The 14,143-nt window shown below is 33.3% G+C and overlaps 1 protein-coding gene across 10 annotated transcripts in view; it reads left to right on the top strand.

The window, feature by feature from the left end:
• Positions 1-14,143, top strand: part of AFG2A (AFG2 AAA ATPase homolog A) — a 342,561-nt gene that overhangs the window by 91,624 nt on the left and 236,794 nt on the right. For all 10 annotated transcript variants that reach the window (XR_012498999.1, XR_012498988.1, XR_012498987.1 and 7 more), the window contains one exon: positions 7,114-7,240. Coding sequence is in view for 6 of the 10 variants with exons in the window: in XM_074341241.1 (XP_074197342.1) it covers positions 7,114-7,240 (127 nt within the window). In the remaining 4 variants the exon portion in view is untranslated. The remainder of the gene's footprint in view (positions 1-7,113; positions 7,241-14,143) is intronic.

Here is a 14,143-nt window from a genome sequence, read left to right as displayed (position 1 = left end):
TTCTTGACATCAAATGGTTTTGGCTTTAATTTTCTGAGTTTTGGTGGTAATTTCTTCTTGACTAGCATATATTTCTTCAGAACAGTTGTTTCCTTTCAACTGTAATGAAAGCTGTGCTCCCCTCCCCATCTCCTCGTACTGATTTAAAAGATGGCTGTCATAGATAATTTCAGATTTTCTTTGGCACATTGATGTATTTGGTTTACAGAATTCTTTAAAGTTATTTATGCTTTATAGTTTTATGGACTACTTTATATTATTATAAGGAGTATAGACTCTGAACCCAATTTATGTATTCAGATTCTGCCTCTGCCATGTATTCATTGTGGAATATTAGGCAAGTTACCCCACTTCTGTGCCTCAATTTCTATATCTATAAAATGATAGTAAAAGTTGTTGTTTGAGCAACGTAGTCTGTTATACTTTGTTATGGCAGCCTGAACTGACCAATACACACGCCTTCTCCTTTGCAAATTCCTCTACCACTTCTTGTTATAAAATATGGGTGTTTTGTTCATTGCTCGTTTATCTTTCTTTACTCACCGTATACTTCCTGGATGATCTCTTCTACTTTCATCTCTCCAGGTACCATCTTTATGGCAAAGCCTCTAAGATTTGTATTTCTACGTTATACCTCTTTCTTTTATGTCTGAACCTCAAGTTGTCCCACAGGCACTTCAAATCCAACATTTTTATATTTGAAGTACTTTTTACCCAGTAGCTTTATGGAGACATTGATTTACCAGCCCTATTGATTGTATTCCCTTAATATTTCTCATATATATCCACTTCTTTTATCCTTGTTGCCATGATATTTTGTTCATAAAACTCTTTCTATTTTGCATTACTGTAACATTTTTCTAACTGAATGACTTCAGTATTTTCCTTGAAAAAATTTGTTTTGTATTTTCTAAGTAGACTTTATTTTTAGAGCAATTTTAGGTTCACAGCAAAACTGAGTAGGAAATACAGAGAATTCCCATAAGCCCCTTATCCCTGCATATGCACAATCTGCTCACTGTCGTCATCTCACCTTAAAGAGGTACATTCGGTATGGTTGATGAACCTAAATTGACACATCATCACATTACATTAGGGTTCACTCAGTGTAGTTATTCTATGGATTTTGACAAGTGTATAATAACATATATCCACCATTATAGTCCATACAGAGTAGTTTCATTGCCCTAAAAATCTTCTATACTCTGTGTAAGTCATTTTTCCTTAACCTTCAACCCCTGACAGCCACTGATCATTTTAATGTCTCCATAGTTTTAGTCTCCATTGTTTTACGTTGTCCAGAATGTTGTATAGCTGGAGTCATACAATATGTAGCATTTTCAGATTGGTTTCTTTCACTTACTAATATACATTTTGGGTCCCTGCATGTCTTTTCATGGCTTGATAGCTCATTTCTCTTTAGCACTGAATAATATTCCATTGTCTGGATGTACCACAGTTTATTTATCCCTTTACCTACTGAAGCAATTGGTTGCTTCCAAGTTTAGGAAATTATTAATAAAGCAGCTGTAAACATCCATGTGCGGGTTTTGGTTTGGACATAAGTTTTCAACTCATTTGAGTAAATATCAAAGAGCAGGATTGCTGGATAATATGGTAAGAGTATGTTTAGTTTGTGGGAAACTGCCAAACTCATCCAAAGTGACTGTACCATTTTGCATTCTCACCAGCAGTGACTAAGAGTTTTTGTTGTTCTACATCCTCGTCAGAATTTGGTGTTCAACATTTTGGATTTTGGCTGTTTTGATAGCTATATAGTGGTGTCTGACTGTTGTTTTAATTTGCAGTTTCCTAGTTATATATGATGTTGAGCATCTTTTCATATTTATTTGCCATCTGGATAGCTCTTTGATGAGGTGTCCGTTCAGGTCTTTTGTCCGTTTTTTAATGAGGTTTTTCATTTTCTTATTGTTGAATTTTAAGATTTGTTATATTGGATAACAGTCCTTTACCAGACATAAATATTTTCTCTCAGCTTGTGGCTTGCCTTCTTGATGGTGTCTATTACAGAGTGAAAGTTTTTAATTTTAAATAAGTCTAGCTCATCAATTATTTTTTCCATGGATCATGCCTTTAGTGTTGTATCTAAAAAGTCATTGGCATAGCTAAAATCACTTGGGTTTTCTTCTGTGTTCTCTTCCAGGAGTTTTATAGTTTTGCTTTTTATATTTAGGTCTATGATCTATTTTGAGTTAATATTTGTAAGGAGTGTAAAATCTGTGTCTAGAGTCATTTTCTCTTATGTGGATATACAGCCATGCTAGCACTATTTGTTGACAAGTTTTTGTCAGTTATTTTGTATTTTCTGCATAGACAGTTTTTTCATCTGTGAATAAAGATAGTTTTATTTGTTTTTTTTCCCCCAGTCTGTATACCTTTATTTCCTTGTCTTGTCCTATTGCATTAGCTAGGACTTCTAGTATATTGTTGAAAAACAGTGGTCAGGAAGGACATTATGCCTTGTTTCTGATCTTAGCAGGAACGTTACTTATTTCTCACCATTAAGTGTGATGTTAGTTGCAGTTACGGTTTTTGTTGATGTTCTTTATCAAGTTGAAGAAGTTCCCTTTATTCCTGGTTTCCTCAATTTTTATTGTGATTGGGTGTTTAGCATAATTTGACAAAAAGGTCTCTTTGTCAGATGCCTTTTCTGTATCTATTGATGTGCTCATATAATTTTTCTTTTTTTAGTCGGTTGATGTGATCGATTATATTCACTGATTTTTTAATGTTTAACCAGCCTTGTATACCTGGGATAAATCCCACTTGATCATAGTGTATAAATCTTTTTATATGTTTTTGAATTATACATACATTATTATGTATTGTTGAATTCAATTTGCTAATATTTTGTATATTCATAAGAGATAATTGGTCTGTAATTTTCTTGTGATATCTCTGTCTGGTTTTGGTTTTAGGATAATGGTGGCCTCAGAGAATGAGCTAAGAAGTATTCCCTCTGCTTCTGTCTTCTAGAAGAAGTTGTAGAGAACTGTTATAATTTCTTCCTAAAGTGATTGGCAGATTTACCAGTAAACCTAACTGGATCTCATGCTTTCTGTTTCAGAAGATCATTAGTTATTCAGTTTCTTTCATTGTCATAGGCCTATTCAGACTGTCCATTTCTTTTTCCTGTCAGTTTTGGCAGTCTGTCTTTCAAAGGATTTGTGGACATAAAGGTTTTCATAGTATTAATACTCATAGTACCCTTTATTAAACTTTTAAGGTCCATGGAATCTGTAACGATCTCCTCTTTCATTTCTAATGTTAGTAATTACTGATTTTTTCAAAGAGCCAGCTTTTGGTTTTATTGATTTTCTCTACTGATTTTCTGTTACCGATTTTACTGATTCTGCTCTGATTTTTACTTTTTCTTATGTTTATTTTGAATTTAAATTGTTCTTTCTTAGTTTCCTAAAGTAGAAGCTTACATTATTGATTTTATATCTTTCTGCTTTTCTAATACATGCATTCAATGCTATAAACTTCTCTTTAAGCACTACTTTCACTATATCCAACAAATTTTGATAAGCTGTACTTTCATTTTCATTTAGTTTAAAATATTTTTTGATTTTTGTCGAGATTTATTTGACCTTTGTATTATTTATAAATGTATTTTTTAATCTTTTAAGTGTTTCATTATGTTCCAACTGTCTTTCTACTATTGATTTCGTTTGATTTCATTGTGGCCTGATAGCACACGTTATATGATTTCTTTTCTTTACAATTTGTTATGTTTTATAGCCCTGAATGTAGTCTGTCTTGGTGAATGTTCCATGTGATCTTGGGTAGAATGTGTATTCTGCTGTTGTTGGATGAAGTGGTATATGGATAATAATTATATCCAGTTGGCTGATGTTGCTTTTGAGTTCAACTGTGTCATTACTCATTTTCTGCCTGCTGAATCTGTCCATTTTTGATACAGGAGTGTTCAGATTTTCAACCACAATAGTGGATTCATCTGTTTCTTCTTGAAGTTCTGTCAGGTTTTGCCTCACTTATTTTGATGCTCTGCTGTTAAATAACACACATTAAGGATTGTTATGTCTTCTTGGAGTATTGACTACTTTATAATGGAAATTCTTTCTTTATCCCTGATAAAGTAAACCTTTAGTAATACAGTAGTACGTGTGGGGGGAGGGAAAGTGTTCTGTAGTCTATGATTAGGTTGCAGTCTTTCAGCGAGTCTCTGTTGCTGGACTATGAACTTCACAATTGTTTTTCAGTAACCTCCCTTACATGAGAGTGGGATAGGATGGCTAGAGAGAGCTGGAGTTGGGTATTTCCCTTCCTCCAGCTCAGTTGTGCTGTGATAAGACCCTAATAGTTTAGGAAATTGTTTCTCTTGAGGAAAGGTCTTATTGAGAAATACTGAATGTTCTGGCATATTTCAAAATGGCTTCTTCCCCTCTCCTTCTGCCAGAAGTATGAAATTTTCCTCAGAATTTCTCTTTGAGAACCTGGTGTAGCTTCTGGATGTAAAACTCACAGAAATGTGAGGGTTTCCCCATGACTGGATCTTTCTGGAGTATTTAACTCTCAGATTTGTCTGCACTGAACCCTCCAGCAATTCATCAATTACATTTCAGGCTCTCCTGTCCCAGCACTGCTTCCCATGGAGATTTCTGTTTATTGGTTTCTCTGTATCCAGCCTGTCTCTTCGGCTTTGGTGGCATTGATTTGCTTTATTGTTATAGTATGGGTATTTGTGCACTCCCCAGATTCATATGTTGAAATCCTAAGAGGTGGATCCTTGGGGAGGTGCTTAGGTTATGAGGGTGGAGCCGTCATGAGTGGGATTTCGGTCTTTATGAAAGAGGCCCCAGAGAGCTTACTCACCCGTTCTTATAGAGGACAGAATGAGAAGGTGTTGGTTACCAGCAGGGGAAGAGAGTCCTCACCTGACCACACCGGTCCCTTGATCTTGGACTTTGCAGCCTCCAGACTATGAGAAATGAATTTCTACTGTTGATAAACCATCTACCATGTGATATTTTGTTATAGCAGCCTAAATGGATTAGGATACTTATGATCTCACATCTCTGAGGGATCTGAGAAGAATTAATTTTTCAGTTAGTAGAGTTTTTTACATGTTAGAAAGGAGTAAAGGTGTCTAAGATCCTTACATGCTGGACGGGAAAACAGACCAATATTGCCCTTTTGTAGTCGGTTCTCCATGTTGTAGCCATTGTGATCCTCAAATACCTAAGTCTGATCTTGTCATGTCTCTACTTGTAACCTTCTGTTAACTTTAGAATAAAATCCAAACTCAGTAATTTGGGTAACGAAGGCTTTGTTCTTATCCAGCCTTGGTTTATCTTTCTGTGCTAATCTTTTACATTTCTACCTTACTACTATGCTATTCTGAACTGTTTTCCATTTTCAATGTTCTGTGTTCTTTCTCTTTCTCTTCTTTTTCCTTGCCTGTCTGGTCCTCACTCATTTTTCAGGTCACAGGTTAGAAAATGTCTGCCCTGGACAGCCCACCTTGACTCTCCCAAAACCTGTTCTTGTGACCTTCCTTAGCACTTTGTAGATAGGATAATAGCTAATTAGCAAAGTAAATACAATTGAAGGCCTTGGATATAATCTGTTGGTAGCCTGAAATATATCTATGCTTGTAGTCATTATGAAGGAGCCCTGACAGCTTTTGCTAGCAATGTTCTGATCTAAGAGTTAAACTCTAATTTGGGAAAGTTATATTATGGAGGATTTTTGGAAGGATATGTAATCCATTTATTCAAAATATTCAAAGTTTATTCTTATGTAGCGTCAGATCAGCAAATTCATACACCTGCTGATTAGTCACTTGCAGGAATTAATGCTAACCAAAACAAATCTCAGTGGCTTCCTTGGTCCCAAACTTTTTGACATTGGGAAGGACCATTTAATTTAATAAATTGACAGTGTGATTTATATAACAACCTGGAAGAACTAACCATTTAATTTAGTTAATTAACATTATAATTTGTATAACACCTTCATGTGTGTTTGCAGCTACTCTCCTGTGTATACACTAAGTCAGGTTTTTGAACTTGTAATACATGCTGAGGTCTAAATTCTTTTATTTAGAGATCCTAATTACTTTATTGTTAAATATATTACATGGTGGTTATACTGAGGGTGTGCTTATTCTGTCATGGGTGCTAAGATAAAGGGATGGTGTATGTCCCTTCTGTTTTTTTTCTCTCTTCTCCAGTTCCCCATACTCAACTACATCTGATTGAATTTATATGTTTAATATGTGTATAATGCTATTTTACTCTATAGTTATCCACCCAGATGTGTATTATATATTTCTCAATTCTGAACAGATCTTAGTAAATCCCAGCTAATGCTAATGAGAATTGTGGGGCCTTGATGGTGTAATATCAAAGTTTTGTTCACTAGTAAGACTTCTTGAGTTTACTTCTTAAAAGTCAATATTTAGTCATTTTTTTGTGGTCAGAGGAAATGCGATTAAATTAAGGTGTAATTTGTCCTGCAGTGGTTTTGTAATTGACCTGGAACATGAATAAAAGGAACAAAATTAAATGCTTTTTTGGCCTATTTTCCTGGATAAGTTGATTACAGTGACTACCTACCTGCTGATATGTTGAAAAGATATTCTTAATATTTAAAAGTATTAAGATACATCAGAAATATCCCATTTGTTATGGATATGTAGAGTTTTCTGTCTCACATAGGCACTATGCTTCATGTGAAAATGAGTTTGTATCTTATTCAGTTTTTTAATTCCCAATTCTTGTCAGTATATATGCTGTATTAAATCTAAATATTGATTAAATTAAATAATTATGTATTTGGTGGACTTTAAAAAAAACCTTATATCTACTCAGATCTTTTATATTTGACACTCAGCATTTTATTATTGGAGAGAAAATGATCGTGGTTGATGATGGAGGAAAAGAAATGATTTGAATATAGTTGGTTCTTAGATATGATATTTCAACAAGTAATGAATTCTGAAGTGTACATTTTGTATTTTGAAACAGACAATGTTTTTTATTATAGAATATACAGTCTTTTAAAAATAATGAAGTATCTAGGGATAGGTAAACAAAATTTTAAAACTGTATTTTCAAAAATCAGTTCTTCAGGTGCTGGGAATGTAGCCGATCGTGTTTTGGCTCAGCTCTTGACGGAAATGGATGGCATTGAACAGTTAAAGAATGTGACAATTTTGGCAGCTACTAACCGCCCAGATAGGATAGACAAGGTAAGAAAGAAGGCAGTGTGGGCACTGTAAAATCAGGAACTGTATCATTTGATTGTTTTGGGTTTTTCACGTCAAATTACTTTCTACTTGTCATTTAGAGAATACTTACCGATCTTAAACTAAGGAAATGAAGAGAACAGAGAAAAGCTTTTGTTTATATTTTTATTACTTATGGTTTGCTATTAAAGAAATTTTTTTGTTAACTCCTTGAATTTCCCCTCCCCCATTGTTGCATCAAACTCAGTATATTTCCCTAGAGAACTGAAGTTCTGAAATTCTTTTTTTGGTTTCATCTGATTTATGTTAAATTTTTTTAACGTTTTAATTCATATTAAGATAAACAGGCTCTTTAGACTCAAGTTATTATCAACAACTTTCTAGAACTTTCTAGAAGGCCTAGCAGTTGCTTTCAAAGTAATTAGAATAAATTGGATTTATTTATGGCAATGGATTTTATTTCTCTTAAAAATTTCCTTAGACTGTAGCATTAAATTAAGCTATATAGGTGCAAAATTAACACTATCAAGCTATTGCTACCACTGTTTTTCCCCTGGTCATAGTTTAATCAAGGAGTTCACTAACGTTTAAGTGCCTAATTTATACTTCATGTATACTTTTTTAACAAGTATCTAAATTTAGAGTAAAAATTTACTCCTGGAGCATGAACCAGTTTCTCTTTTTTAGTTAATGTTATTGCCTCATGTATATGACCTTATGAGCTCCTCCCTCCCTATGCACATATACATGGACTTTCAGTTTTCAAAATGGGATTTTTTTTTCAAATGATCTTTTTGAAGATTTGAAAGAAGTTTTTATGTGAGAAGAAAGCCTTGCTTTCATTCAGTTAGGTATTTTGCTGTGCAGTAAAGTCCCTTGGTCAAGTGCAGGTACAAACATTTTGGACCTTAATAAATTGTTCCCTTTCTGATGTAGTGCTATGTAGGAAGCTAGGTGAGTTCTGAACATTTATAGAATCTGGGTTGGTGCCCAGGCATCTCTGATGTCTATTAAAAAAAAAAAAAAGATAGGACTATATTTTTAACGAGGATTAAAGAGAGTGCTGAAAGAGCCCTTAAAGGTTACTTAATCTCACCTTTTGGTTTCACTGAATCTAGAAAAATCATCTTTCTCCTGCTATAAAAATGTGTAAGAATACATTGTATTTTTATGACATTTGTCTTTTGGTTACCCCATGGCTAATGAGCTCTAAAATTTCTTCAGTTTCTTTCTCTACAGTGTCTAATCTAATAATGTCCTGCTTTGGTTTCTTAGTATTATATGTCCTTGTTATTAGACACATTTCTTGAAGTAGGACTTTGGGCTTACAGTAAACTTCACTGGATTCTTCTAAATCAAGCTGTATGATTTAGCCTGGTTCATGCTTATATTAATTTTTGCTTGCCGTGTAACACATTACCCCAAATTTAACAGCTTCACATAATACTCATTTAAGTGTTTCTGGAGGTCAAAATCTGGGCATGGCATGATGGAGTTGTCTGCTCCGGTACTGGACAAGGTGTTGACCAACTGCATTCTCGTCAGGAACTGGTATTCTCTTCTAAGCTCACACTGGGGCAGAATTCACGTCTTATGATTGTAGACCTAAGGACTAAATTTCTTTACTGTCTGTCAGGTGGGAGCTACTCTCAGCTTCTAGAGACCCACATGTGCCCTTGCATCTTTAAAGACAGCAATGGAGAATCTCCATCATATTTTATCCATCTCATGCTTTAAATTTACATTGCAAGTAAAAGGCTAGTCTCTTTTAAAAAGTTTCACCTGGTCAAGTTAGGCCCACCAAGGAAAATCTCTCCACCTTCGAGTCAACTGCTTCAGGACCTTAATTACATTTACCACAGCCCTTCACAATAGTACCTATATTAGCATTTGATTGAATAACTGGGAGAAGGTGTATGTCAATCAGAGAACCAGGATCTTGGAGCTGAAATAGAATTCTTCCTACCACAGTGCTCTTTAGCTTCTTCCCCAACCCCTACATAAGTTCTCGCATGGGCATTAAGAACAACTAACTTATCCTTTACTGTCCTATGATTGGCTACCAACCAGCTCTTTTGAAATGTCCTTGTTCTGTGGAATCTGTCTTTTCTCAGATGGAGCATTTCTCTGCCTTGCCTTGTTCAGATTTATCTTTCTTCAAATTATACATACAATCTTTCTTAAAATAGAACAGGATAAATGAATTTAAACTCCTTTATTAAGTAAAGGATACATTTTTTTCATGTTCTTTATATGTGTAACTTTTTGTAAGACTATTATTTAATACAGTAGAATTGTTGATTTATAATCTCTTTTGCTTACTTTTCCCTCTGTAAGACCTGGATTGAATCCCAACTGTTACGTTTTGCCATAAGGTGAAATTTATCCTAGTTTTAACCTACACCTGGCATAAAAGACCTCAAGAAATTTTTGAGATAAACATATATGAGATTTTAAATTATTCTTGGGCTATTCTTGGGTCACTCTAAGGTTTTGGGCCTTTTTTCAGTCTCATCTTAGAATAAGTCAAAACCCCAAAGGTAATGGTAAATGACTTCTATTCTCTTCAGGATACTTTGATCTGTGGGTATCTTGGGTCTCTTGGAGAAAATGCTTAACCAGATTTGGGGTGGAACTTATCTCCAAAGGTGGATGATTAAAGGGATGGAAGTGGTTCTTCGTTTTCATATTTCCATTTTTTTGCCTTGTTTTTATGTTTCTTGCTTGCTAATAATATTTCCCTTAGAAGGCAGATGCTATGTTTCATTAATGACAACTCGTAAGTAACAGTCTTTAATATCACAGAGTTTGAGAAATTAGTTTGAAAAATATCTTCCAGCATTCTAGTTATATTTTTGATCTTTCATAAAATAGTACCTTTAATGCCTCACTTCTAAAATTACCTAATTATCCAAAATAAATGTTTTAGGTGTCAATATTATTGCACACTGGTAAAACCTTTTGACCAACCTTTGCTTCAAGAGGCTTTAGAGAGAAGTATAAATATATACAAACATATTTACATATGCATATATATTTATATGTATGCTTGTCTGTGTGTATGTATACATATATATGCATACATCATATATATGCATAAACATACTTATATACATACTTTGATTAATTTTTTAAAAAGTTAGAAATCTAACTTATTTTAACCAACTAATTTTGGATAAGCACATTTAAATTAAGATATTGAAAGTGTTTGAAATTATATACAAAGACTTAATTTTCACTAGGTCATGAGGATCTAAAGATCTTTAATTTACTATTCAAATTTTTCAAAATTTATAATATTTAATTTTAATAGATGAAATAATAATGAAGTAATAAAATTATAACTGACCATAAAACATAAAATTGGTAAATGGAAAAAGTATTTTTCAGTGGTATAACAATAGTTACAAGATCATCAAATGATATGCAATGCTTTCAAGTACAACTTTGAACTTAGTACTTTGAACCATGGTCTAAATGTTCTGCTTATGCAAAAAACTATTTTAAATAATCAGAGATTTTTGTAAAAAATATTTTAATTGTTTTCTATTTCAGGTAAAATTCTATATTCATATGCAATATGAATTTTATTGAGTGTACTTCTGTTATTACTCAGATGATATATACTATGTCAAAAGTGTATTTTCCAGATTTTTTTCTCTAAACTTCTATAAAATGTTACATATCGATGTTAATATTAATGTAATATTAATGTTACATTTTATAAAAGTTCAGAGAAAACTCCTCCTCCTGCATATAGATGAGTGAAGAGAAATTGTATTTTTAAGAGTGCATTTTGCATAAGAATGACAGGATGTGAAGGACAAATGTGTATTTTATAAAATATACAGCATTATTTGAGTATTGTTTAATGGTACTATAAAAAAGTTTTAGGACGTGGGTGATTAGAATATGGTGTATAAAATGTGCCCTAAATATGCTGTTAGAAACAAAACAGTCTTAAGAAATGATTAAAAAAAAATTTCCTATTATAATGAAATGAATAGACTGAGTTTTCACCACCTGTCTTGTCTGGAGGAAATAGTAGTAGGAAGAAAACAGGAAACAGAAGAATTAAAGTAAGTTTCCTATGCTTATGCTGAAAGGTAGAGATTTTGTCTTTGGCCTAAAACTGGAAAGAAAATTAAAAAGGACTGTTCTGGGTATCAAAGGAATAATGCCTGTAGTCCAACTTTGGCTACATTTAATTAAGGTGTTTGGCCTTGTAAATTGGGTAGCATACTTTACAATCCTATTGCCTGTTAACCCACAATCGCTATGTCATGATGACCTTAAGTAAGTGTGTTGGAATGGAGAGTATTCTTGGACTGTCAGAGGACTGAAATTGATATCATTATATGACCCATATGTTGTTCATTTTTAGTGTCTTTTTTGATCAATATTTCAGTTTCATATAGTCTGGGGAAACTGAAGCTGGAGAACTCATGGGATTTGGTGATTGAGCAAGGGAAGTGAGATGTGTCTCAAGAATCACATTATTCTACTTCCTGCTATATCATATTTACATGTCAAACACGTTAGCTGTAATGTAGCACACTAGGCTGAGTAAGGTGTTTGCTTGGGGGTCTCTGGTAGTATCCTGAAGTCTCCACAGACCTTTTACCCCAGTTCCCAACACTCCTCCTCCTGCATATAGATGAGTGAAGAGAAATTACATCCTCAAGAGTCCATTTTGCATAAGAATGACAGGATGTGAAGGACAAATGAAGATTAATGAGATTGTATGGTGTCATGTAGTCACATTGTTTTTAGATTGATGACGGCCTGGATGTCCACAGCATCAGGAGACTTTAGAACAACGAACAACTGAATTATTTTTGATGTCCAAATAATATTTAAAAGCCCAAACTCTAGGAGTTTATATTGTTTTTTGTTAGACTGTTGCTTATGTGGACCCTTTAGAGGAGTATAGTGTTCAATCCGTGATATTTCGTACATTTGTGTTGCGTATTAAGGAAGAAATGATCGTGTCTTCTTTCTCTGGTGTGAAACAAGCTTCAAAAATTTTTTTATAATGAATCTTTTTAAATTTAGTCCCTTTGGTTACTTTTAGTACGGATGCTTGTTATATAATATGCTCTCAATAATAATTACTATTATAAGTATTACCTCTCACATGAAACCTAGTTTTCTCATAGTAGTAAATTTATAGAATTTTAAAAATTCTGATCAGATTGCTCAATTGAGGAAGATTTCGAAAGTTATGTAGAGGTCTTGAGTAATTCAGTGTTCAAAATTATTTTCTAACTTAGTGTGTTTAACTCATCAAAGTAATAAACTAGCATTAGTTTTCCTTCCAGTTTTTCTGGAAGATAAGTTATGGGTTAAATATGACTTAATATTTCTGTTTCTTAAATACTGTAAGTTAAAAGTTGGTTTTATTTGATGTCTTTGTAACATGGAAAATATTAGCATGTTTAGAAATGTCAGCACATGAGAAGCTAAATACATGTAGTTTCCACTTTTCAAATGAATTGTGTTCTAGAAATACTCTCAGAAAGGTTACAGATACGTTTGTAAATGGATTTCCTCTCCACTCTTCCAAGTTACAATTTAAATGTTCTGTTCATCTATTATTGCTGTTCTCGGTTTAGTCAGAACTAAAAACCATACTGCTTGACCTAACAGATGTTAAAAGTTTAAATGGATCGTAATTCTCTACCTTCCTGTAAGTATTTAAGGAAAAGATGCTTAATCATCTTTAATATTATTTATCAAAATGGTGTAGAAAGTATTAGTGTGTTAGAATCTGAGCCACAGTGTAGTCAGATCTAGGTGGCTTCCTCCAAGGTCATATTCCAATTTCAGCTTTACCATCCTTTACAGGACTCTTGGAAGTAGTTTTATTGTTGTTACTGAGTATTTGTGTGTTTCTTTTTTGTTTTTTTAAAAAGTGCAAAGTGTTTTCACTGTATCTATTATAGCAACCACTATAAGGGTTTCAGCTTTGGAAGGATGGGAAGAAGAGTAAGTTGGTCAGAGGTTATATGGATCATATCTCATTTAGATGTTGATAAGATAAGGACTGTCTGTCCCAGGGATCAGGCAGTTATGACCTGTGCACCACATCGTGTCCATCACTTGTGTTTGTACATCCCATGACCTAAGAATGATTTTTATATATTTAAATGGTTGGGAAAATACGATGACTTTGCGACATGTGAAAATAATGTGAAATTCAAATTTCAGTCCTCATAAATACACTGATTTTTATTTAATGTAGTGTCTGTGACTATTTGTACTACTACTGTAGAGTAGTTACAGTAGAGACTTATGGGCCTGTAAAGCCTAAATTATTTACCACTTGGACCTCTACAGAAAAAGTTTACTGGCCATTGATCTTTCTTTGTAAGCTTTTAGCAGTTTAGTAAAAGACCCTATGTCTGTTCACATATGAGCCACAAAGTTTTTCTAAAGATTGTTTAAATACATTTATTGCATAAATTTTCTGAAGATAAATTATTTGAGTTTATAATATAAGCTGTGCTTAAAATAAACCAATAATAGTAGTAAGGGTGTATTAACTTCTTGTTCTTTAAACTACCTTTAATCTCTTCTTGAACATTCTTTTAATATTTAATCTTTTCAAGTCCATTTTCTTGGACTAAATAATTAGTCTTTCCAGCTTAATGACACACCAAAATCCAAAAATATAGAAATGCAGTTTTTTATAGTATGAAAACTGGTAAATATTTATTCATGACATCTCAGTCTTAAAGTTGCATTGCTTTTTTGCTTTTTATCATTGTGTGTTGAAATCCTTTTGTAGTATTTGTCATGATTGGAATTTTCAGTCTAGATATTTAAATTTGGAGGAGTTAAGAGTCTGTGTTTATATATTTGCTTAGTAAATAGTATTTGATGCCAGCACCGTGCAAATAGTAT

This window comes from Camelus bactrianus, chromosome 2 (assembly GCF_048773025.1).
Source record: "Camelus bactrianus isolate YW-2024 breed Bactrian camel chromosome 2, ASM4877302v1, whole genome shotgun sequence".
In the NCBI taxonomy this organism is placed as follows: domain Eukaryota; kingdom Metazoa; phylum Chordata; class Mammalia; order Artiodactyla; family Camelidae; genus Camelus; species Camelus bactrianus.
This window is presented reverse-complemented; position numbering and strand designations above follow the sequence as displayed.